The sequence below is a fragment of the Lichenostomus cassidix genome, chromosome 1Ab (assembly GCF_008360975.1).
Source record: "Lichenostomus cassidix isolate B80296 chromosome 1Ab, HeHo_3.0, whole genome shotgun sequence".
Taxonomy (NCBI): Eukaryota; Metazoa; Chordata; class Aves; order Passeriformes; family Meliphagidae; genus Lichenostomus; species Lichenostomus cassidix.
Genome location: NC_139481.1, coordinates 2,251,523 through 2,278,223, shown reverse-complemented (window position 1 = coordinate 2,278,223; position 26,701 = coordinate 2,251,523). Strand labels below are relative to the sequence as shown.

General features: G+C 37.3%; 1 protein-coding gene across 11 annotated transcripts in view; it reads left to right on the top strand.

Annotated features, from left to right (window-relative positions):
* The window catches only part of ERC1 (ELKS/RAB6-interacting/CAST family member 1), a 189,955-nt gene that overhangs the window by 89,862 nt on the left and 73,392 nt on the right, over positions 1 to 26,701 (top strand). For 9 of the 11 annotated variants that reach the window (XM_085049384.1, XM_085049389.1, XM_085049387.1 and 6 more), the window contains 2 exons: positions 9,600 to 9,735; positions 21,237 to 21,368. In XM_085049384.1, the coding sequence (XP_084905510.1) occupies positions 9,600 to 9,735; positions 21,237 to 21,368 (268 nt within the window). The remainder of the gene's footprint in view (positions 1 to 9,599; positions 9,736 to 21,236; positions 21,369 to 26,701) is intronic. The other 2 variants (XM_085049393.1, XM_085049390.1) reach the window with 1 other exon arrangement.

Genomic DNA, 26,701 nt, shown 5'->3' with positions numbered 1-26,701 from the left:
GTCTCACGTGATCTGATTCCTTTCCTACTGGCTGCTGAAATTAATTTAAATCCGTGAAACACTGATGAGTCGTTTTTCTCTCTGTGTTACTGCTTTGTTTTCAGCACATATATTCACAAAGGGTGCAGCTTTCCTGTGGGGATTTGAACTGAGGTAGCATTAGAAAGACAAGTGACATGGAGCTAGGGAAGATGTTTGTGTGTTACAGTATGCTGTGAATTTTGAAGAGGTCCAAGTCAAATGCTCAGAGAGTTTAGAGAAATCCTTCACAATTTGCTTTCTTTCAGATATAACAAAAAAGGGTTTTTTTTTACCATATTATTTGAAACATGAAAAGGCAACATTATTTTTATTTAGAATACATTTAAGAATGTTTCTTTATCTTCCTATATCCCAAAGTTAACGAATTACATAGCATGTCATCATCAGAAGATTAAATGAAATGATCACTCAAACTTCATGCAACATTAAACATTTGACTAACCCATATGTGTCACATCACATTCAGTCAAAGGAATAAAATCTGAAGGTTATTTTTCCTATTTGAAGGCTAGCACCGTGCAAAATTTTATCCCCCCAAGTGGCTAGATTTTAGGTCTTTAAAAATTTTGAAAAGAATTGCTGCTTTCTGGAACATACTATCACTGTGATACAGGTCAGAGTGGTATTAGTAGGTTTGTCTAGCAGTTTACCGAGACATTTTTCTTTCACGCATTCTAATACAGCTCTCCTCTTCTTCCCCATCCCTAAACATAGATACTCTCAAACTTTATTGCTGTTAATAGAATCAGAGAAGATAAAATCAGAAATTCTGTTTCACATACTATTTTATATGTTCTCTGGAAGAGAACTTATTTATATATATATGTTCTTGCTGGTGAGAGCTTAGACTGCGACAGTGACCTTTAGTCTGACAGGGAGGGAATTAATTGTTCTGCCTCTGTAGTTAGCAGGTTTGATCTCACGTCTTGTCATTTGGTCTGAAAGAACCATTTTCCATTTGCAGTTTTCCCATCCCTTTTTCTCACATCCTTTATCTTGCTCCAAGCTCTGGGCAAATAAAATAGAGCATAGTTGACCCTGCGTTTCCTTCTCAGCTCACTTGTTGAGGCAGCATTTTTGTGCTGTGAGATTTTCAGCTGGCTGGGAAGTTACTCGTCATGTGTTTAGTCTGGGCCAGTGCTTGAACTGAAACTTTCTGTTCTTGTGCTCCTTGTGAAGTTCAAGTTCCATTTCTGACCTTCACACAAGGTGTGCCTCAGATGAGGGCAGTCAGACTCTTGGGTTTCAGATGTGCTTTTCAGTGTTTCACTTATCAATTGAGAGCATTACTTCACTGGTCACTTAGCTAATATTTTCCATCCTCATTCCTGTGAAGCCAGCTTTCATAACAGGCTTATGCATCATCTCTGCAAATAATTCCTCATCTTTTGGATGAAAAATATACTAGATAAGCACAGGTATTTATTACAGTCTTGAGTTTACAGATTCAATGAACAATTCTATTGCTATCAGTCGATTAATTTGAAATAATTCTTAATCACTTTACTGTAAAATGAAAACAAAACATCTTATTCTTGAAATCCCAAGTAGGCTATTAGAGATATTGCAAGATAAAAACATGCTTAACATTCTTAAGCTAAAATTAAATTAGAAAGCTCTTTCTTTCCTCCTTTTCCTTTCTCTTCTGTGGCTCTCATCCATTTCATTGTTCTTGCAGGGTGGTGTATTGAAGTACCTCCTTCTGCATAACATGCTCTTCATCTGCAAACAATAGAAGGCTCTTTCATGCTGGAATATGTCAGCTTTTCTAGACAGTCTTCTTGAAGTACCCCAGGCAATTCAGACAGATTTAATCAAGCTCTCAGTAACTTACTTAATTTCCTGCTTATCCAGCAGATAGGCTATTCTTCTTAATTAAAAGAAATGGGTTTTTTTACTTCCTTAGAGAACAAAATATTTCCAGTTGTCACTTTCTGTTCATGGCTGAGTAATTAACTCCCATCTCCAAGGGGTAAAGTGCCTCCTATCCCTTTAGTGACCCAGCACACACTGTTCTGTGTAAAGTGGTTTTACATGGAACATTCCTCTGTATCTGTTTACAATACTGAACAGATTTGATAGAAATTGGAATCAAACATGTTGATAGTTTTGGGGAGGCAGTGGGGTCAGAGGGATTCAGTTCTAGCATCCTTCCTTCAAGCATTTTGGAATGAGCTTTACCATTACAAGTAACTTAATTGTTTTTATACAAAACCAAAAGTGAGCAAGAATTACAAATTTGAGTTGCAAAATGTGTTCATCCTCAAATATTTCACTAAGCTTACCTTACTCTGTGATAGTCTGCATTATATTTTCATTTTCATTCCTTTGGTCTGCAGTTTTTTTTAAAAAGTGTATTTTGAGTTTCCAGATGGTAGGATTCTGGGTTTTGCAGGATGCACCTGAATCCCTCAGGTAATCCTGCATCAAGGCAGTTGCCCTGACAGGGAGATCAGCTCAATTAAAAGCTTTATTTTGCCTCATTTGTCATAAGGTCACCTAATAAAAAGTAGTTCACTGGAGCAGTGTAATTGCATAGATAAAGAATTTATCTTTCTGAGTACACATTCCAAACTAGAGCTAATTCAATTAGCAAACTTTCTGATCTCTGAGGATCCCAATGAGAGAATATTGCAGATATCTGACACAGGGGGAATCTTGTTGCTGGAGGTTTTTTTTAATGTGCTCCTTCATAATATATTAAAAATTAATGTATGTATTCCTAATACTTCTGGACATACTTGTTCAGTATCAGATCTGCATGCTGTGGAATGGTAGAAATCCCTCCTCAAATGCATAAGCAAATAACTTTGTCCGTGCACATTACCAGGGCTGTTAGAGAAACCTCCAGTGAAGAGAGACTCATAAATGTTGCTTTACAACATTCACTGAATTTCCAGAAACCCAGTAGTGTTCAGTTAATTTGCAATATATGCCTTCCTGTGTTCTCCCGTGTGTGCCAGACTGAGAAGGCAGCATTACAGCTGTGTCAGAGGAGGAGCAGCTAAGCCATCTGCACTGTTCAGATAGTCTGTGCAGCCCTGTGTGTGGTATATTTATCCCAAATAAATATGCTGTCACCCATTTGCCAGGCAGTCAAAAGTCTGTAACAAATCATCTCAGCAGGCACTCCTCATACTAACCTGATGTGAGCTGTCACAGTCAGTGATTCAGAATGTATTTCATAAGAGGAGATACCTCTTAATAAATGTTTCCTAAGCACCCGAAAGAAATATGCCAAACATGCCATTCTGAGAGTCACTGTGCTCTGTGCTCACTGCCTGAAATTGGTCTCACCCAGTGGATCCCAAAATAGAGCTGTGTCCCTCCCATCTCAGATTCTCATGGTGATGGAGATGCTCAAGTGAGGTACAGTTTGATGATGCTTTTCCCAGTGTAGTCTCTAGGAATGGCCAGCTTTGGATCAGATTTTGTACAATTTCTTTGTAGCTCACAGAGTAAACACTTTTCAGTTCACATCTGTATAGAAACTCTCTTGAAAGATTCTTCTTGAAAACAATTTTAATTTTAAGTAGATAAGCTAAATTAAATCAGATTTTTACGTGGGCATCTCAGAGATGCAAATTCATCAGCTTTTTAGCCCCAAAATGGACAAGTTTACATTATTTTGGAATGGTCTTGCTTGCATCACTATCCTCACATTCTTTCCTAAGAGCAAGGCTCTGAATGTTCTTGTCTGTGTATTTCTTTTTTTTTTAATCAGAAATCCTCTTCCACTGAGTTACCACATCCGTTGTGCTTTTGGTTTTGTCCTTGGCAACTGCGTGGTTTAATACTTTTTGCTGAAGACTGAATTTTCAGTAATTGTCAGCTTAAAAGTTTGAGACATTTCTTGATTCTTCAATTTATGCTCTATCAAGATGACAAAATAATAATATTCAACTGTCATCCCAAATTTCTGCAAATTTTTAGAAAGGACTTTTCTCTCTTCATAAGTTGCTTACAAACATATAGATGATTTAATCTACTCTAGCATGGTTCTTAAATGCTTTGCTTTTAAAATTTTCTTCTCACATTATATTTAATTTCTTCTTTGGTTTTGATGGCTAATTTTTACATTTGATTTTTCTTTTAATTATTGTTTGTATCGGGTATTGTTCTAGAAGGAATTACAAGATCACATGCCCGTCTGAATGGAAACAACTGCTCTATTGTGATTTGTTTTCTCTTCTGGCTAGTGGGACTGCAGTTAAAAAAGATGTGTTATCTTAGATCACAAAACTACCCTCTGAAACCTCAATAAAATGCCATTCATAAAGAAGAGTTTATTGCCATTTAGAAAACGCTTTTTTCAGCCAAATGGTGCAGGTCTTGAGCAGAGAGTGGCTGGCTGTGTGTGATCTGTTCGCAGGGCTGTTGGTTTGGGAGGTAAAAGGGAACAGCACCTTTGGGACTTCTTCCCACACTGCTAGGGCCAAATTCAACTAACCCAGCGTGTTGCAGGGGAAGGAATCGACACCAAAGCCTAATCAGCCATTTTATAAATGTCATTTTTGGCTTTGCATCTGTTTGCTTAATTAACAAAAGCAGAAAAAAAATACAACCGAATAAATTTATTTGTTGAACTACTGAATGCTTTTATTAAGGTCCTTAAAGTATTAATGTTTTTCTTAACAAAAGAACACCCATATCATTATGACACAGATTTATTTCAGAGTTCACCTGAAGTTTGTATTATTAATGCTCCTAGCTTCAATAAAAATGGAAAGTTGCAGGTTTTAAGATTAAAGATTTCTTTTCCAGGTCAATTGCTGTCAGCTTTCAGAAATAGTTAATTAATCTGAAATCTGATTTCAGATTTTACACCAGTTATGAAATTACAGTAATGTATTCATTATTGTCATCACAGAACTTGCTTCCTAGGAAATAGGTGCTGAGAATTTAAATGGTTGGGAAGTTGCACATGAATTTTATTAGTCTTTTTTTTAGCTGCACGATCGCTGGACAAATAGGTGCAAAGGATTTTATCTACAAAACTGGAATTAGAGATCAGTGAAGCCGTGTGGTGCTGTAGGTGTTTACCAGAAGTGTTTAGAGTGTCTTGTTGTATTTGGCCCTGTCTGAAAGCAAACCTCTGGTTTGCTTGATTTGATAGGGACTTGTTGCACTAAAGCAAAGACACTTTGTTTAATCTCTGCTGGTAATCCCTCAATTTTAGCCAGTTGGTTAAGGTAATTTTTCTTTCCTTTTGAGAATACTAAGCAGCATTTGACTTCCCCATTGTATTTAGTTGAGCTACTGTCTTATGACTGGAGAGCACCCTAGTTAATTCTGGTGTTGTTTTTTCTTTATCCCCTCATGAAATGTGCCATGTAGCTTTTAATTACTTTTACCACCTTATTGCTTGGTAAACTTTGTCTATAGCTAATGAGTCAGGTGCTGGGTTTCTTTTCAGAGGTATTCCCAAATTATAGGATGGTTTGGATAACTTTTTTTTTATATTATATTGAGTCTCTAGATCATATGGCATGTGCTCCTCTGTCCCTTATCTCCCCATCAGCCATTTCTGGAAGAAAATCTCCCTGTTGTTTTAGCTACAGTGAGCTGTGCTGGCTGATGTAGTGACTGCATCAGGAAATGTGCACTGATATCAGGCAGATAATTCTTACCACTGGAGAAAGACAGTGATCAGTGTAAAGTCAAGATCTGCTTGAAGTCTTGACTTTAACACCTTTTGATTCAGACACTGTTGGGCTCCTGATCCTAAAATTTGGGGCAAGCTAGTTTCCCACAGCCTTCCTCTCTTGCCTCCTCCAGAGCTGACCTGAGCACACACTTTGTTTTTAAAAATCGAAGTTTCCTAGCCTCAGGAAATGAAGTCCACCCCCCATCTCTTAAAGCCACCATGGGACAACTTGACTCACATGCAGCAACCCAGTGAAATTTTCAGGATCTGTTAATATTTTCATTGGCATACATTACCTTGTCGTATAAGGGGCACAGAACAGCAAGGAACAGTGTAACAAAATGATGAGAGATTTTGGGAGAAGTTCACAGGCAGAAGAAGTGCTGTGCAGCTGAACAAGAATAGTTTATTGAAATTGTGGTGATGCTATTTTAGCTTGGATGCAATGTGCATCCAGACTGTTTGTGAAGCATAATGAAATTATTATTTCTTTTAATTAGTAATTTAGTTCACCATTTTTGATCTGGTTACAATTTTGAAGGGTAGTGACAAACTAGTTGAGAAGCTGGAATTGCTATGTACAGCCCAACAAAGCAAAGGAAAAGGCCCGGATAACACAATTCTAAAAAGAAAATAAACTTAACTAAACTAAATTCTATGTAGATCTTCAGCCCTGTGTAATTCCCCTGATCCTAATTTTTGAATACGTAAGATCAAGAACTTTGTTCAACCTTTGGCAGTTTCCTTTGACTGTCAATCACCCACCCAGTTGTGGTGATGGGGCTGTGTGATGTGGTCAGCCCTGTTTCCTTCATCACTTATTTCTCTTCCTTTCATCACTTTCTTTTTCTTGAGGTTAAGCAATTAGGCTTTCCAAACATTCTATTATTCTCCATGATTTGGTGACTGACCCTAGCTAAGGTGAAGTGAGTTTTGGGCAACTAAAAGCCAAATCAAAACTTTTCAGAACAGGTTTTTTTCTTATTTTCAAAACAAAGTAGCATTTTGGGGAAGAGTTTTTCCTTGGTTTCCTTCTGCTGTATGCCCCAGAATGTAAATATTTTTCTTTGTGTACCAAAACTACAAAAAAGTTTAGTCCTGCAACAAGCAGGGAGTTGGACTCAATGATCCTAAAGGGTCCCTGCCAACTTGAAATATTCTGTTATTCTATACTGTATATTGTAGAACCTAATATTTCATAATACAAGGTACATTAACAATTTCAAAAACATATTAGGTCATTGCATCCAGTTTTCCATGCAGATTTTCTCAGTCATGTTGACTATTTTATCAGTTCAACTCATGTTGAGGAGCAAAGTGTTCTTGGAAGCATCTGAAGTTCATCAGTCCATCAGGATTAGTAGCTGCAGCAGCAGTGCAGTGTCCTGTGGGTGGTGGTAATGCTACAGCAATGAAGGCTGGAGCTCAGCAATCCTTCTGACATGGCTGACAGACACATAGAAATATTTTCTGAGTGCCTGAGATGAGTAAAACAGGCTGTTTCTATAGCGATGTGCAAGATCTGCATGTTTTTTCCTAGCTTGTGATTCATTGTGTGAAATACAACATGTGTGTGTACACTTTATATTGCAGGGAAGCTTTTGTGGTTCAAAAGCATTCTAAATGTTTGCTTAACCTGGATTGTTCTGAAAACACTGTTGTGTGTTAGCCTTGTAAATGTGAAGGGAAAATACGTTAAAAACAATCTTAAAGTTCAAATTAACTTAGTCATATTTTCAGTTAAAATTTTATCAGCTTTTATTTTACAAGAATAGCACCTGAAATTCTGTCGGAAAAGATAACCAGATGCAGATAATAGCTTACATTACATTAAAGTGTAGCATGAAAATCCATATGAGGAGAGAATTAGCAGCTGTATGTATGCTGATGTGCATTACAGTAAAAGATTATGAGATAAATGGCAAAATGAAAAAAATACTGACATTAGTACAGAAAAAAAAAAAATCATAAAAGCCTTAATAAATAAAAGGGCCTGTGTAGTAATTGGTCTTATTAGGGAGGAAAAGGACTGATGGGTAACAAAGTGACTTAACACTTTTCAGGAATGCTGGATGATCCACTGATCTTCTGCTGTTTATATTTGTCTTCCTGTTTGAAAATTATTTTAAAATGTGAAATCTTCTCATTTGATTTTTTTTATTGCTTATTGTGATTGTTTGACTTTATTCCCCACAGTATTCAGCTGTATTTATATAAAAAAATACTTAATTCCTCTAATTTCTATTTAAAAGTTGTGTAAAAATTCTCATATGGAATCGAATGTGTTATGCTGACACATTTTCATTTTCTGCGTTGACTTAGCTGTACTTTCTGTGTTTATTTTATTGGACAGATAGAACTGTGTATTGTACAAGCTGAGTTGGTGCCAACATAATATTTCCAATAAGTTGTTTAATCACTGAGCAAGTCTGCTCTCAAACTGGGCAATGTGCCCACTGCCAGTGTGCAGCACTGGCTTAGAATAACTCAACAATTACACTGCTTGTGTTTAAAGAGCATCCTGACTCAAATCAGCTGGAACTCTTGGACAGGGTAGTTAAGTATGCCAATAATTTTTTAACATTATCAGAAAAGGACTTTCCTTTTTTATTGGTCTCTAGAGGCCATCAGCACTTTTTCACCCTAATAGTTTGTTTTAGCACCAAGGAAAATGTGCTGTCGTTGCAATTTTCCCAGCCTCAGTTGGCTTACATTGGAAAAAGCAGAGCTTAAAGTTGAATCTATGTATTTCTGGAGGAACTAAAAACACTGCCTGGTCATATGCCACGTAATTTGAACATAAATATATCACAGAGAGATATGTTCTTGATCATACTTTTGTTGTGACTTCTGAAGAAAATATTAGTGAAATGTTGTTTGTGATGTGTTCTAAAATATTTCTGAAATACAGGAGAAACATTTCACTCTGTCTTTGCGGATAACATACCAGATCTGAAACTGGTATATCCTTCAGTTTTCTAAACAGTTAATTAAAGAGCCATCTCTACTACGTGCATGATGTTTTGGGGAAATCTTGCAACCAAAGAATCTGTCTTTTATTCCAAAATCCAAACTCCAGATATAATTATGGAGAAAAGGGCTGAGGAAGCAAAGCTAGCCTGTTTTGTTTTGATTGGACTGAAAGTTTAGACTTAAGTTCTCTGTGGTCGGGAGGCTGAGATTAAAGGGTCTGTAATTAGATTCAATACTCCATGTGTCTTAATGCCCTGAAAGGCCAAACCCTGTCTGCAGGCAATGGTAGCTGCCAGGATCATCAAAAATAGTCCATAGATGCAAGTGAAAAGGAAATTATGCACACTCTCTGAAATAGTTTGCTCTTACTTGTTGTGTCTTGTTTCTCTAAAAAGAAAGGATATGAAATCCCTCAAAATATCAAGAAAACAAGTAGACCTTGAGGTTGAAAAGAAATTGTTTTACTTCTGGAAACAGATTTCCTAATTCTTGTAGGTAATCCTATATATTCAAGTCATGTTTCAGTAGTTTTTCCTTTTGCTCCTCCTGTTTTCTTCACATTAGATACAGTGGTACCCAAAGCAAAATAGGTTATTAGATGTCTGTGGTTTCATAAGGATATGTGTGAGTGAACAGAGAAGAGTTTTCTTCCCCAAAGTCAGATGAGGACAGGTGCATCTTTTGATTAATAGTTTATACCAAATAATAATTAATGCTTTTGTTTCAGTGATTTCCTAGTTTAGGTCAATAGTAATGTGCAAACTGAAGCATTCTGTTGGCTGATTAACAGGTGAGAGTAGTGCTGGAGGATGAGTTTGGTGCTGATGACCTTCTGCAAAGGAAGGATGGTTCCACTCTTCCCTGGTGCAGCTGCCCAGTGCTGGGGCAGATGGGAGGTTGCTCCAGACCATGCTCTGAGTGCTCTTCTCCTTTGCAGGCAAGTGAAAGATCAAAATAAGAAAGTAGCAAATCTGAAGCACAAAGAACAAGTGGAAAAAAAGAAGAGCGCACAGATGCTGGAGGAGGCCAGGAGAAGAGAGGATAACCTTAATGACAGCTCCCAACAGCTTCAGGTAACATGGGACTTGAATAAATTCAATTTGGACAAGCAGGGAGGCTTAGCTCCCTGGCTCTCTGCTCTACGTCCTGTTCTGTTTTCATGGCTGTTACCTAACAACTTTGTTACTGTGTTTAAAATGATGCATCTATCCTACAGCACTTCAAAGAAAGCAGCCTCTCTCAATTGCCTTCATATCTTACTCAATTTTCATAAAAGGAAAAAGTGCTTTTAACTGTCAACTCTGTTATAAAGTGCATCGTTGAAATAATTTTATCATTTCTGTATTGAGATTGGTGTGACATTTCTTTCTTCTCTGCTCTTCTAACAACCTTTTTCTTTAGCTGTTCTGTGTGTTTTCCCAGCTAGTTTTACCTTATACTGGTGTCTTTTCTTCAGTAAATGAAAGACAACCAAGTAAGTATTCTTAGAGTAAGCTGGAATTGTGGATTGACTGGAGGACCATGTTTTCTATGTGCAGTCATCCTTGTTTACTCTACCTCATGAATTCCTGGCATGCTTACTAGTCAGTTTGCTTTATTTCTGAAATGATCATGGTGCTGCCCCCAGAGTTATCTGGTTACCTCCAATCTGCTGAGGCATAAGAAAGTCACTGGGATAAAAGCAAGTCAAATATTTCTCAGGGTGCTGTGTGTTGAGATTAACTGTAGGAGGTTTATCAAACGGTAAGTTTTCAATCGCTGTCATATAAATATTAAAGTATTGGCATGAAGTAAAGCAGATACCATGATGCTAAGTGTGGAGATAATAGACATTTAGACTGTGTTTTCTTTAATTTATAAAAATAACTTTCCTTATGATGAATGAAAATAAACATGGAAACAGTACCCTACCCTGTAGTCTTTCATTTTGTGAACCTTTAAAGAGCAAGTCTATCTTTGGTGTTTTCCTTTGTTATCCTAGGTTAAATCCTGTTTCATCTTACCAGCCTTATATCTTAATATATCTACAATGAAGACACGGAATACATTCTAAGAGTTCAAGAGTAAAGATAAATTCTCTCCTTAATTCAGCCAGATACTCCTTTACTTTGTTCTGTGGGATGCTGGGGTGATGTTTTCAACTAAAACTTTGAAAGAAGCACAGAAACATGTGTCCATGTGCAGTGCTTTCAGATGCACCATTTTGTGGTTTTCCCCATCAGCTCCAGTCCTGTATGCACAGGGCACTGAAATAGTTAAGCTCCAAGTGTATGAAAATGATTTCATAACTGCAGACCTTTATAAAAGGCGGGGATGTGGGATTTCTACATCTGCTAATGGGTTTTGTGGCTGTAATGCTATGGCAATTCACAAGGCTCTCGTTATGTGGCAGCTATGTTTGAATAACACAATCCTCCTGGTATTAGTGAAATGTCTTTAAAAATTCCTAAAACTACTACAATATTTGGTTAGATTTGTAATCTGCATTTGAGTAAATCTATATTTCAAGTTTGAAAAGCCAGCTGGTACTTGACATTTGCCTTGCAATTACGTGGATGGTGTATTTATTGAATGACACCATTCCATCAGACCATCATCTTTGTTTTTATGTAGCACTTCCAGATTTTGGGTGGCTTCCTTTTCTGGCTTCCTCCCCCCCCCCCCCCAAATTACTCTTTCCCTTTTCATTTTTCTTTCTTCTTCACATATGTAATACACTGAAAAAACTGAAATTTGTTTTCTCTCAGCTCCTGTTTGCATACTAAAATGACTCTTTATTTTTTATAGAAACAGTAAATTATGTAAAATGTACTGCATAGCAATGAACAGATATATCAATTACTGAGAACTAAGTCTTGTTAAAACTATAGAACACCAGTTTCTGGTATATCAAGGAAAGGGTGCTGCTTTATATGTTGTTTAAGAATGTTTAGCTGCCCTTGCAATTTCATATCTAATTCTTACTTACAAAGAGTTTTAAGCTGTAGAGAGATCATAGATATAATAATATGAATAACAGGGAAATCTTTCCCTTTTTACATTCATGTTTTCCAACTAGAGATCTCTATAGAGCAGTACATGCTTTTTTGCACTTTGCTTATGTTTTGTTCTGCAGTGGTGTCTGTTGCTTTCTATAGAATTATATGCAAGTTTTTCTGACATTAAAAATCAACATTATTAAATGCATGAAATAATTTAAGATCAAAGTGTGATGTGATAGCCAACACTGAAATGTGCAGGTTATCATAGTTTTAAAGTTACTTGATTTTCCCTAGTGCTTTTCCTGCTTTTGTGAACATAATTGTCCTGTTTGGGTGGGCTTGATTTTAGAGAGCCTTTCCCCATATCCAGCACAAGGCTGAAGGGAATGCTTTCATTCACAGATGAAAAAGGTCTGTATGCTCTAATGAAAATATCAGGCTAAGGTAAAATATGGAGTGTTTAATGACAAGTGACAGGTTCAATAAAAGCTCCTTCCTTTAGAAGAGCCCTCTGCTTATAGCCTCCCTCTCTCAAGGACTGCAACATTTTGGTTTCCTGGAAGTAAAATTTACCCAGGACCACATTTCAATTTGTTGGTCGTAGAGACCTGTCTTCTCTCTAGACTCTTAAAGGGCACTGTCTTGTAATCCATTAAAAAAAGTTAAACCTGAGAGGACCATAGATATTTTGAATTTTTTTTATGCAACCATTGTTGGCTTTGGGGTCAGGACACACAAGCACCAATTTCAGATAATTTTGGTCTTGGTGGTTTTGGTTGGAATTAATAATAAGACATTATGAACTGCTTAAAAATACATGATCTGCATGTTCTTGGGTTGACCGTCTGCAATCCAGTCAAATAAACACACTCTGAGCACACAGTGCACTCCTCTCCTCTCTGTCCCTAACAGCCCTGTGGTTTCTTTCTTCCTGAGTCCAGTAACAAAATGTTCGTTTATTCACAGAGCTCTGATGATGGAAATTTGGTATTTTGGGGAGTGGGGGAAGAATGAAAACCATAATGTCTCAATTCTAGTGAGATGGATAAATGGCTTTCCAAATTTGTCTTTTCCTCCTGAGTTCCGTTAAACCACAACTCTCCAGAGATCTGAGAGGTTGACGAGTGTCTGGTCTATAAGCAGGATAAAAAAACAAACAAACTGTTGGGCTGGAGTAGAAGATTTTTGCTTAAACTAACTAAAACTTGGCTATTGTGAAAAATAATTGATATGCTGTTTAGTCCTAGAAAGATAACATTTGCTGAAATTTCATTATATTTGAATATATTTGAATAGATACTTCAAGCTGGCATTTGAAAGGAAGTACGCATCTTTTCTTATTCTATCATTCTAGCATCTTCCTGAGTTTTTCCAGAATTTGCAGAATATCTGTGGTGTGGATTTGTGAACTATTGTATCTGTGTTGCAGCAGGTATCCATCAATCTCTAATTGCTGCTGACAAACTGTATGTCCAGATGATGTGTAAAATATATTTCAGTGCTTTAATGAACAACTGTAAAAAGCAAGTAAACTTCCTAGTTCTTTTTTTCTTTTTCCACACCCAGGTTTAGATAATTTATTGTATATTCCTAATCCATGAATTGTAGATGCAAGTATATGCCATTTGTTTCTTGTGATAGTGTATTTCTTTTATCATATTGGAAAAAACTATCTTTCCAGTGGAAAGAACTGTACTTTTAATTTAAACAAATATGCAACTTTATGTTCAATAATATTTTTACTGTGATCCAGGCAAAGCTTCATGAAAAGGATATATAGGCAAATACCTTCTCATCAAATGAACCTTCTAAATTCATTAAATATCAGCCACAATGCCCTAAGCCTTCCAAGTGTTTAAAAGGCATTTGGACAATGCCCTTAACAACATGCTTTAACTTTTGCCAGCTCTGAATTGGCCAGGAGGTTGGACTGGGTGGTTGCTGTAGGTTCCTTCCAGCTGAAATATTCTGTTCTGGTTAGCTGTTTGTTATGAGGCACCACAGCATGTGCACACAGTCAGTGCCAACACTCAAAAACCTGAAAACCCAAGTGGAGCCCAGTACATCTGGTCTTAAATTACTGAAGAATTTTCTCTTGACATGCTATGATTGGATCTTGAAGGCGGAGTGGATGAAGTTTTTTTATTTCATCTCTTGATGGTAATACTATGCCACCATAAAAATCAATGTTTTGTTCTCTTCTGGCTATTAGTAAAGAAAGATTATGCTTTCCAAATTAATCTCTGAACTTGCTTTTGGACAGTGAGTACAAAACTTCTGAAGAAATAGTTAAAGTAAACCTTTCCAAGCTTAAAGTTCAAAATTTTCTCTATAACTGTCTAGGCACCATCAGATTTGAAGCAAATTGGTTATGTTTGTTAAGTATGTTAGGTGTTTTCCTGGGATAAGTGAGTTTCAAGTACAGAGTTCCTGGCTAATTTCTCTTCCATATAAACCACAGCCATATCAGATTCCAGCCTTGCCTGCCAGATCAGTGGAGTGTACAACTCAACATGTTACAGCCCAGGAAACTGTCAGCTACTCTGTTTCAGCCTGGCAGAAATCTATTCTTGAATGCCATCTTGCATCTGCAGGATTTATTCCAGAGAACAGTCTGACATATCAAACACGCATCTCCTCATGGAGCTCAGATGCACCTTGGGGAATTACTCAGATCAAAATGTTCTTTCTCTCTCCTCCTCTCCCGATCCTTTTTAGACATTAATTACATCATGGAGCAGTTTTGGCCTCCCAGTCCCCAGATAATTCTCTGTGCTGCCCAGCCTTGTAGGTGTTAGTGTTCCTTGGGCCTGACTGGGTGCCATTAGCACTTACGCAAGTGGCTGTAACTTCACTTAAGGCTACATTCAGTTCTAGGTCATCCTCATCTTGTTCTCTAGGACAGAGCTCATGACATCAATCACTGAAAGGATACCAATTCCCTTTGCAATTTGTTTTTAAAGAAATGCTTTAGTACTTTTTGAAAGGATGAGCTTTTCCTGTCAGTTAGCAAATAGGATGAAACTTAATATTGTTACACGTTCTCGATAACTAAGCTAAATGTGGTTCTGAGGTGACATGAATCAGTTTTTTACTGTCTGTCTCTCAGTGTTATATAGACTTTTGTTACTGAAAATGCACCAAGCATGAGCAAATACAGGCTCTAAAGAGCAATCATACCTCATAAAAATCTAAATGGAATAATTGTATGCAAATTTTCCCTCCTATTTTATTTGGGCAGTGTAGCCAATAGGTAATTTTGGGATCAACTTACCCTCCAGCTCTTTCTCTCAGAGATTCAGTGACAGCTGGCTGTGCATTACAAAACAGGATATACATATGCAGTAGAGACATCAATATGCATGATGATTCATTAGTGATGTAATATTCCTGTAGGAATTTTCATTTCCATCAGCTTTTACAATACATTACAGAAAAGACAGTGTTCCACAAACTTTTCATTCTGTATGTATTTGGATTTGTGATTTTCAGCACAGTGTGTTGCAGTTGGTGTAGATATAAGCACATACTTAACCCTGGCAGATGCTTTGAGAAAAGCTAACTCTTATTCTGATCATGTCATAACTCTCTGTCAAGAGAGCTTTTTCATAACTTTCCTGGATGTCTGGGAGAAGTTCCAAAAATGATGACCTTTTAGCTATACTTCTTGTCACTTAGAGTAAGGGGAAGTTTCTTGGGGGGCGGGGAGGGAGGAAGAATTAATTTCAATCGTAGCCCTTTTATTAAGAATTAAAAAATCATAATTAAGCACTCCTGGATAAATCTACTTTTATGGCATAGATAATGCATGAATGATGAGTAGATACCCTCACTTCCTACTTCATTATATATGTGTGAAATAATATAGTAATTATAGACAAGACTCAGTTTTTTTTCATTTGTATTGCTCTCTAACTGAAGAAAGGCTTAGACATTTTTGTAGTGTTAATGCCTTAATCTTTTTTATCATTCAGCAATGCAGAAACAGAATAGATAGAGACAGAATTATAGAGGCAGAATCTGTCATTCTACATAATCGATGTTTATGACATTAAATCCATTGCTAAGGAATTACCTTCTCTTGTGTCTGACCAGGAGAGTGCTCCATTCAGAATCCTTGTTACCATCACATTTACAGAAAGTGAGCTGAAGAACCCTGACAGTTGAAATGGAGAAGCATTCTCTGGAGAGACACTTAGCCATCTGCTCTATCAGTTTTCACTTTATGGTTTGGTTTAGTTTACCATACATTTATTATGCTCAGGTTCGATGAATTCATTGCTTTCACATCTTTAAAAACGATGAACCATTTGACTTTGTCTTCTTATGTAGAGTAAAAATGCTCTACAGTTTTGAACAGACAGCTGGAAAAATTTTGTGGAAGTCACTATTTACAACTAGCATTAGGCAGTTTCCCAATTATCCCAGTATTTCCTTTAACTGCAAATTGAGATTTGTAGTGAGAGAAAACCATTATATGGCCTGAGAGTTCTTAGTAGGGGAAAGAAGACTCCCTACATCCTAACATTTTTCTGTGATCCATCAGGAATATTATTCCCCAGACACACTTTCACCCAGTCTTTTCTGCAGAAACATTATGTGTCAGTGGAAGATGAAACCTGCTATTTGTGCTCTTGCCTGTTTGGCAAGGCAAAGGCTTGGTACCCTTTATGATATGCCAGAAACTAAGTGCAGTGAGGACTGGACAGCTGAATGTGTGCCAACACCTTAACCACGAGATGTTTTTTGCATAGCTTTTTTTTTTCCCCCAAGATTAGTATCTGAGTTCAAACTGCTTTCCTAAAAACTGTCAGAGAGATTAATGTATCTGTTGACAACGTGGTGTGGTTCCTGTGAGGAGGTCTCTCCTGAGAGTAGAAAACATTGAGGGCCAGATTTTAGCAAAACAATAGGAGCACATTGAAGGGGAAGAACAGCTCTCTTTTCATTTTGGTGTCTTATTTCATGAGCCTGAGAAATGGTAATAAATTTGCATTTTTTCCTTCTTCTTGATTTTTTTTCTTTCTCACATAAGCTTTTTTTTTTCTTACTGTGTTGAAAGTGGTTTCTAACTCATCTCTGCCCGAGAATAAAAATGCCCAATTGCCATGGCTCATTTCATAGTCTCATTGTTTAATAAAATTGCTGTTCTGTTTTATTCTTCTTCTGCACAATAGAAAAAGAAAGGGAGATGGGGTGATGATGGGGACCTCAGACAGAATTCAGAGCTTATTTTTTTTTAAATAATACATGTGGATTTTTTTTTTAGTTCTATACTGTGGGAACAAATGCTTAAGCATTTCCTTAAAAATATTTCCTCTAATTCATTTCAAATAGTAGTAAACCTAATTAATTTCATTCTGAATCAGTATTATTCTTTAATCTTGCTGACTAAGCTGCCCAAACACATGTCATCCTTGAACTACTCTTTCTTTTCCATATAGAAATCAGTCTATGTACTTTCTTCATCCTCCTTTTGAAGAACTGTTTGATTGGTGATTAGCAATAGCATCTCTGGATAGATGGCTGCTTTAAAGGAAGTTGTTCATAGCACAAATACAAAAGCTGCTCTGCTATGATGCACATCAGGAAAGAGGCATCAGAGGCTAAAATAAAAAACCAGAGATGATTGCAGGAATTCCCTTCAAAATTGAGGGAGTGGGAGAGATTCAATGGGATCAACTGCTGAATAAGCATTCCCTCAGTGGTGTTGTATCAGTAGCAATTTTTGTCGTATATTCAGCTGTGAAAAAGAGGAAAAACAAGAGAAGTGTTCTTTTATAGCTATCCATACATGCTGCTCTGATGGTGTGCTCTGCTGAGGGATTGAAAATGAGCAAAGAAAGGTAGGTCTTGTGACTTGTGATATATTAGTACAATGATGATGACAGCACTGACATTTACAAAGAGAGTTCAGACAAGTAAGGCTCTATCAAGGGAATAACATATGGGTTTGAGCTTCATGTTAATCGTGCAGTTAGCTAGAGCTGCTGCTGGTTTTTTCTATAATTCTGTATCAATTTAGGAGTCTGGAGTCACAATATTGATTTAAGAGTGAAGAACAAATCTTGTTCCAGTAGCATTTTCTCCACTTAGCCTCTCAAAAAAACACCACACACATCCCCCCCCCAAAAAAAACCAAACCAAATAAACAAAAAAAACAAACAAAAGAATAACCCACAAAGCCCCATAACAATTAGGGATATCTATTGCTTTTGCTCACTTCAGATCATTTTCACAGCTGTATTGTCAGCTCTGGGTCCCATTTCAATAGTCCGTGCAGTGACCTGCTGTGGTTTGATAGAAACGTTGTCCCTCTAGGTTTTAAAAACTACAAATGTGGTAATTTGCAACAGCCAGAGCAGAATGTTCAAACTGCTGGCACCCTGTGCAGCTGCTAAATGGTAAACCTGGTTGTTAGTATTGGCAAGGTGTTTGGGTCTGTCTGGGCTGCTGCTAATGAAAAGTGTCTTTGCAAGCCCCAGAATCACAACAGATTGCTGTGTTGGGAGCACCAAGCTTGCAGGAGCAGGAAAGAAGTGTCAAAGAGATGGCAGCTATCAGGAAAGGACACTGCCACAGGAGTAACCACTCCAGTCTCCCACAGGAGTAACCACTTCTGCCTTTCCCTTTTCTCATGTCTAGAACTGTCCTTTTTCTTCTTCTTTCTGCTCTTCTTCAGCTAGTATTGATTGGGATCCTTTCTTATCGTTATCACAGGCTCTGTGTATTTCACTTTGCTCCTGATGTTGTGCACAAGTAAAACCTGCTATTGCATTACTTACAGGATTATATGACAAAAATCTTTCCCTACCTAGGTGATTGTCTAGTCCTAGAAATACTTCTAACTGTTAAAAGAATAATTTCATTGCCTTCTCAAACTGTCTAAGAACCTTTCCCAAGAGCTGACTAGAGAAATCCACTGTAATTCCAAGAGTGAACTTAGGCCATAGAGATCTTTGTGAGTGCAGTTCAAGACAGGGTTCTGAAGTTTGCCAGGATACCTCAGATTTAATTGAACCTAAATGCCTTGGTGAAAGCGTGTATCCTATTTCATGCACTTCTATAAAACCTCGTGGCAGATTACACATCACATGAATGCAGGATAGATTAAATTGATACATCATTTTAACATGCATCACTTGGCCATCTCACCACTTCCTTCCTGAAGTGAAAGGAAAAGCCCAGAAATGTGTGTCAGTCACAGCTCCTTTTCCTCTCAGGCTTTCAGACAGGCATGCATGGAATGAGTTTTGCATGTGAATCAGCAACTGGATCACAGTATAGGTAGCAAAAATTTTTATTGTGCCTGAACTCTTGGCACTCCCACAGTGTTGAATGGGGTTTTAATTTTCTGTGTGCTGCCACCAGTGAGCATAAAGGCAGAGCTGTCTCCTCTATCCCAGTTTAATTCCATCTCTGCTCTACAATCTCATGCATATGGGATGCAGTGGGGTAAGTGAGGGAGGGCCATCGAGGTATTTGGGTAGGTAATACACCTTGAAGAATGTAGTTTCTGTACAGGTAAGTAATAATTTTTTTTCTTTCTGAGTAGTTATCTGTATAAGCTTCCTGAGAAGAGGCTGTCACCGTTTATCATTCTGCAGTTTTGTCAGAACACAGGAATATTTGCCTTTGGTGTGATATTCAACTGTATGGTTGCTTCAGAGGAACAGTCACTGCAGGAAAAAAGTTATAACTGTAGTTAGAATTGATAGATTTTTTTTTTCCCCAGAGTTTAATTCTTATCATAGAAAAGGTAGAATACTTCATGTAATTAAATGAAGGAAAGCAACAGCAGCACAGGTCAGCATGAGCCTGTCATGTTTTAGAGTTCACAGCCAAACAGTTGGAAAAACATTCTGGTATGTTAAAAGGCAAATGCAGGTTCACTTTAATTTTATCTACTAATATGAGACAGCAGCTTTAAATGCAGCTGTTCAAATGTACAATTCCCACTTCTGTTAATCGACACATTCACTTGGCTGTTCATGAATGATATATCAAGAAGTTCATAATTACTCTGTAATGCAGATAGACAAATATTTCCCATGTCTGACATGGTCAGTGTTCTATGCAGAGCTTTTTGTAACCTTGTTATTCATCTTTTGATGAGACTTCTTTTAGGGTTACCATAACCATAAAACACTTTTGGAAGTTGTTATCAGTGTTTCTAAAAGATTCCAAAAGTATGAAAACAAGTTAAGCAACTCCTGCTTTTGCAATGTAGATCTCTCCATTTGTTTCTTTAGAAAACAGCAATGACTTGCCCTGTGAATCCACCTTGAAAAGTAACCATCAGGAGAAAGCTCCTGTGCTGAAAAGCCCAACAGCTCCTGTTGGCTGTGCTTGAACAGCAGCCTTGCTCTTTGCCAGGGCAGTGGTGCCAGATGTCCTGCACTAGTCTGATACAAAGCTCTGCATCTCTGATTGAACACTCTTATTGAAAGGGACAGTTTGGAGACTGTCAGAAATGGTTTTGATGCAACTATCCTTGGAGTCCTAGAGAGCAGGAATCAAGGAATAAATCAGATTCATTCATTAAACTTCAATGATTTTTTCATTATTAAGGTTGCAAGATCAGTTTCAGTATGCATTAATATCTCATCTGAACCTTATGATCTAAAGCAATCTTCAAGACAAGAAATGCAGAAATCTTCCGTCCAGCTGCTCCCTTGCCGTGGATTTGTTAAACAGCTATACTTCAAGGCATTCCTGTATGCACAGCCTGCTTTGCAGCCTTCTGTCCAGGCTGCTCCTGCAGAAGCAAGAGAAATGCATTTATTTTCCTTGCAAGACTAAAGTTAGGAGAGTCTCCTTTACAAATGACAGTATCATTATTTTGTATATATATATTTTAAGTTATGCTGCTCATAGAAACCAATAAAAGAGTATATTTTCTGAGCAGCAATACAGTTTTCTTCAATGGTCTGAACATATGTGGCACATCTGAACTTACAGCTATGAAGATGCTCTTAATCAAAGAATAAGTTTTTAGGGAGTCTTGATACTTGAATGTCTGAGATTCAGACAGCCCAGATGAATCCTTCATATTTCCTAGAGAGCCTTTGATGTAAAACTTCCTTAAAGATTTCTGAACAGTGGAAAACTCTGTTGGGTTTAATGTTTGCTTTTCTCTCTCTTAACCTGGAAATGGCAAATTCCAAAGTGCAGTGCTCTGTTTCCCTTCTTACCACGCCTTCTGATGAATGTGCGAGCAAATGGGCAATTCTGAATGCCTGCTACCTTCCTGCCACTTCTGGCTTCTATGCTTCTTCAGAACTGCTTACTAATCCTTATTTTCCAACAATCCTTGCTTCTCTGTGCAGTATAATCTGACAGGACTGTGGTGTATCCACACCAGGCAAGCTCTCTTGCTGTGAGGTCCTGCTTTGCTGGCTTTCTCCTTCTCTTTACTGTGATCTTCCTCTTACTTTTGCATCCCTTCATCGTTCTTTCCTTTGTGTGAAGATTATTTGCCTGCAATTGCACCTTGGGAGGGAGAAGCACGTTTTGGTTAGTTTAAAACTTGGTTGGTTAAAAGGCTGTAGTTCCAAACAAATCGTCTTCACCAATCTCCCGTCATTTTCCAGGACAATCTGCGTAAAAAGGATGATCGGATTGAAGAATTGGAAGAGGCTCTCAGAGAAAGTGTTCAGATAACTGCAGAGCGGGAAATGGTGCTAGCACAAGAGGAGTCAGCCAGGATCAATGCTGAGAAACAGGTCTGCAATCTTGTAAAGTCACCAGTAGTCCTCTTAGGAAAAAGTAACCAGACAGTAAAGTACTATTTTCCCTGCTTTCCTGTGTGAAACACAGCTGGTTTTCTTTTGATGATCCTGTACTTCTGTTCCAGCATTAGGTAACAGACCTCATAAAATCTGCAAAGCCTTCGTGATAAGTTGTATTTCATAGGTAAGATTTTCTTGAAATTGAAATCAAAATATAAGGTATCCTGAGCTTTTAAAATATTTTTTCAAGTAGTAACTCTTCTGATTTGTCTTGCCTGTCAAAGCTGTCTTCCCTTGTGTAAGGCATACTTTGGAATTTGCTTGCAAGAATGCCTTCCTTCCAAATTTCTTGCAGCCTTCAAAAAAGTGACACAAAATAGAAATGCTAACTGGGTTGTGAATGCCACTTCAAAGACTAGATCTCCTTGGAAGGAAAACATATATCTGACAAAGGACTGGGCTCTATGATGAGGCACAAAAGTAATCAAACTAGTATATGATTTGATGCCTAGGATGTCATAATGTTTTAATTGATTAGTTACAAGACAAAGTGACCAGTTTTACATTCTTTGAGCACCTAGAAACTGTTGCTCAAAGAACATAAAAAATACATAAATATAAAAATATTTTTCATATCTATATGTACGTATGTGTGTGTATATATATACATAAAATTGATAGTTAGAATTGGATGTTCAGTCTTAGGGATCAATTAACAGTTAAACACAATCAGACCAAAGTGGTTGGAAGTAGCTGTTTTTCCAAGGTGCAGAGGAGACTTCCCTAAAAATGTTTTTCAGTGCATATTTCTTCAATTACTTTTAAAGAATGCCCTCTTTTTTTATTATGTTCTGTGGATGTTTTTTGTAGAATTTTGAAAGAGAAACACAGATAATTTCAGAATTTTAAAACGCTAGACTCTATGTTCTATATACTATCAATGGCAAATCGTTTGCCTTTCACAAATCGTGTAAGTTATTAATATTCTTACACCAAGTGTGAGTGATACATGTGATTTTTAAAATGTTGATGTTGTTCAAACTGATTATAATTTGCTTTTAATTGCATGCTTTTTTTCCCCTCTTCTGTTTATTTTGCTTTCTACCATTCTGCCACTTCACTGCCTGTCTGAAGCTTTTTAATGAATCAGTGCATGAGATCAACCATTTTGGCTTTAGGTGGTTCAAGGTATGAGGACATCTCCTTTGTGTGTGCCTCTGCCCCAATATTTAGTGTTGTTATTGTAGCCTCGTGTTGTGTAATCCTACCCTCCATCATCTCATGGTGTGTGGTGTTGTGATATTTTATAGGCTTCAGATTTGAATTACAGTGTCCATGAAGCCACCCTGGATTTCCTGATTCTTAGATATCTGTTATCGATTAAAATCTTGCTCTCTTTAATCCTGTGGTTGAAAATGTTCTGTCAGTGTGTATTAACTGTGACAGTGGGTTAACTGTTAATACACAGCCTGGGTATGCAAGATGTTTCCTGCTGACTATAGCTTTCTGTTTATTTCAGGATTTTAGACCTGTCCTTTCTTTCATCTTTCCCAAAAATAAAATCAGGCATTTCCTGCTGGGAGCAGTGCACCCACTGATTTGGCATAGTTTTATTATCCTTACTGATCTGTATGGCAGAAACCCTGCTGTGCAGAAAGCAGATGAGGCAATCTTGCATAGATGGAAACCTTGAAAGTTCTTCAAGCCTTTCTATTAACAGTCACCTGGTTTTGATGGTGCCCCTGATGAATCCTCCATGTAAATATTGTTGTGAATTCCTTCCAGCTGTGGGGTCATGTAGCACTGGGGTGATCCCACTAGTTCAGTCCTCTGTGTGGAAGGTCAGAAGGTGTGTGGAGACTTCTTTGTAAGTACTCCCCATAAGGCTGAAGGTAGGATTTCTCAGGTAAACACTTCTATCATAAAGGTTTTTTCCTTAGAGATGGCAGAATAGATCTGAAATATTTTCTCACATATGTTGAGAGCTGGAATTATTTCACAATACAAATTCTGATGCACTAAGTTACTTCCTGCCAGTCTCTGTAAATGAAAAATACAAAGTGGAATTTCTCATGAGCCACTTACCTATAGATGTTTTCTAAGCACCATAGAAATGTCAGAATTCTGAATGCTCTGTAACATGTGCTGGACAGTTTATTTTTAATGAATGTTTTTGTCTCTTCTATATCTGCTAATGAGAAATTTGATAAACTAAGAGATTGGAGATCAAGGCAGTAATCCAAGGTATGGCTTGGGATGAAGGTGCTGGAGCCTCATTGCTTCCCACTGATTTTTCTGAGGAGTTTACATTTCTTTGGCTGAACTTCTCTTGAATACCTTCTGAAAAGCTCTTTTATGTAAAAGTCTGCCAAAATCATTTTGGCTTTTGAGTGTGTGTATATATGTACATGTGCAAAGTAATTTGTGTACTTAGGTAATGTTAAGTAAAATTCTGTGCTAAAAACTTACATTTTAATTTGTTTTACTGGTATAAATTTTCAAGAGATTTTTTAAGTCTGTGTCAGCCCAAAGTATAATCTTACCATTGTTCTCTAAGAGATTTACTTTTTTCTATTCTTCTGTCTGATTGTTCTGCTTTGCTTAGAGGAAGTTGGGTAACTAAAGCTCACTGTGCACTGCATCCTTGTCAGTGAATATGTTTGCAGTAATTTTTAGGAGCACTGCATCTCCCTAAAGTTACTTCTTTTCCCTGGATATTTAAATGGATTACATAACCTTTTCCTTTAAAAATACGCAGATTTGTACTGAGTCACACTCCCTCCAAGGGAGAGGTAATTTGGTATGTAATTCCCTCTGCATTCAGTAATGTACCTTTTAAGAGGTGAAACAGTGGAATATTTTCTGTCTTGTGTTCAGCTGTGCTGAGCTGGGGGCTTGGGAGGTTTTTTTGCCTCCAGATGGGAAGAATGAGTAGAGAGAGAAATGATGAATAGAAAATCATGCCTAATGACTTTGAGGCAGAGATCTTTTTCTAACATTATAGAGAAAAGAAACTTCTAAATCTTCTAGAACCATAGAAATGTTTAGGTTGGCAAAGATCTCTAAGATCATCGAGTCCAACCATTAACCTGACACTGCCAAGCCCACCACTAAGCCATGTCCCTGAGCACCACATCTACCTGTCTTTTAAACTCCTTCAGGGATGATGACTTTGTTTTTGTTTAATTTGTTGCTCTCGTTTAAGGTTGCAAAGTAGTCAAAGTTTGATGACTTTCAGGAGAACTGGGGACACTGAAAGGATAATTAACCTCTGCAAAATATACATTGAGCATTTCTCCATATAAGTCACCTTTTCATTTAATGAAATGAGAAATACTGATGGAAACTGTTATACATACATTTGATGCAAGTGCTGATTTTAAGATCACTTTGTCTGTATTTTCATCCCTTTTTATTTTTTAATAGATAAATACCAATTTTGCATTATGCCATTTATTATAGTCAGATATTCCAGAAAAAGCTCTATCTTGGCATCTCTCTGCCTATTATATTATTTTCTTAAGCACCTAGCTCTAGATAGCTTTTATTTGTTGTGGCTCAAGAGAAAATCAAATTCTTGCAGATTTGTTTACACTAATGCTTGCTTGTGATTGTAAGGACCCACACAAATACTTGTGTTAATATTTGTTTAAGCTGGTCGTGTGCTTTTTTAATTTTAAATTTCTTTTCCAGTTACATTCTTTAACTGTGATCTTAAATGCAAGTGTGATACAATAATATGTAGATTAAAGCATTAGAAAAGCTCACTAGACTTGAACATTAGATTCGTAAATTGAAAAATATGTTCTTTTTTGACATAATTGATTTTTCGCCAAATCCATGAAGTGCAAGAAAAGAAATTGTTTTCCTTTCCATAGTATTCTTCTATATAGAAAAAAACAGAAGAGGTGCCAAGTTTGAGGTTCATTAAATTGAGGATGCCTCTTCATTTGAAATATTTCCTACTCACACAAAAGCTTCCAGACTTTCCTTTACTGCTGTTTACTACTGGATTCCTTCAAACCCTTCACTGAATTTCAGTCTGAATTCAGTTGGCTCCAAATAGTGGAAGTTCTTTTTATTTATTGTGGTTGGGTTCTGCTATTTGCTTTCTGTTAACTGCAATGCTAAAGATCTGCTTCCACAAGTCCATAGAGGTGGAAACTTTCTTGAGCTGCCAACAGACTGTGCTTCTTCAGTTTGCCACATGTTCAGCCTTCTCATGGCATTGCATGTGCATGTGCTTTCATTTATTTATGTTCATGATCCTTAATGTCTTTTGGGAAAAGAGTGTTAAAGTTGTATGTGGAATTAGCATAACATTATCACTGCTTGTAGTGAGTTAATGTATTATCCCAGAATTTTTCTCTTTGGAAAATCAATCTGTGCTATATAAATTGACAGTCTTTACTGTGTTGTGTAGCACAGCCTTAAATATTTACCTTGAATATTATTCAGTTAGGTCTAAACAGGTTAAAAAACAGAATGAGACTGTTTCATTGGATAATGGTTTTACATGAGGAAAATGGAGAAATAGAATTGTAACTTATAGTCTTCAGATACCAGTGACTAAAACAGGTTTCTTTTCCTCAGTAGAAATCACAATTCAGTTTTCACTAACTTTTTTCCAAGGCCTGACTCAAATACTTTGTGTTAAGCAGAAGCAATTACTGTTTCCTTCTCCAGAGCTCTTGTCCCAGCAGTCGGCTGTTGCTTATTTATGTAGGTTATGGCCCACATTCAGGAGATACAACTGTCAAAGCTACCTCCAAACATCCTAACTGGACACAGCTGGGACTTACTGACTCCTGAACGCTCCGGAGTTTTTTCTTTCCCAAACATCTGTGAATTCTGATTCCACTTTCTTCATACAGAAGCTCAGTGCTCTCACAGTATGAGCAAAAAACACTTGATGGATACTCAAGTAACAGATCCCTTGACAGAGACTTCCTTGTTTATGTTTGTGTGGCTTCTGCAGGACTGACAGGGTCGTGTCAGATATCTGGTCAATCTGATCAGTGCTCTTCATTGCCTTGAGCCATCAGTGGAGACAGTAAAGAGCAATACACAGCATTAACTCCTTTTTATTATCAGATGCATTTTTTATAATGAAGTTTTTGTTGAGAGGCCAGCTCATGGAAATAAGAGACATCAGCTGTCTAAATATCTCAGTTTCATAGTGATAAGAAAAATTGCATTCATCTGCAGTATCCTGCAGGTTTTCAGACCATAGGCTTTTGTTCTTCTCACTCTTTATCTGCTCCTCTCCTTTTTCCCATTTAATAACATAGGAACAGAACAGTGGCACCAGTTCTTTTAAACCACCA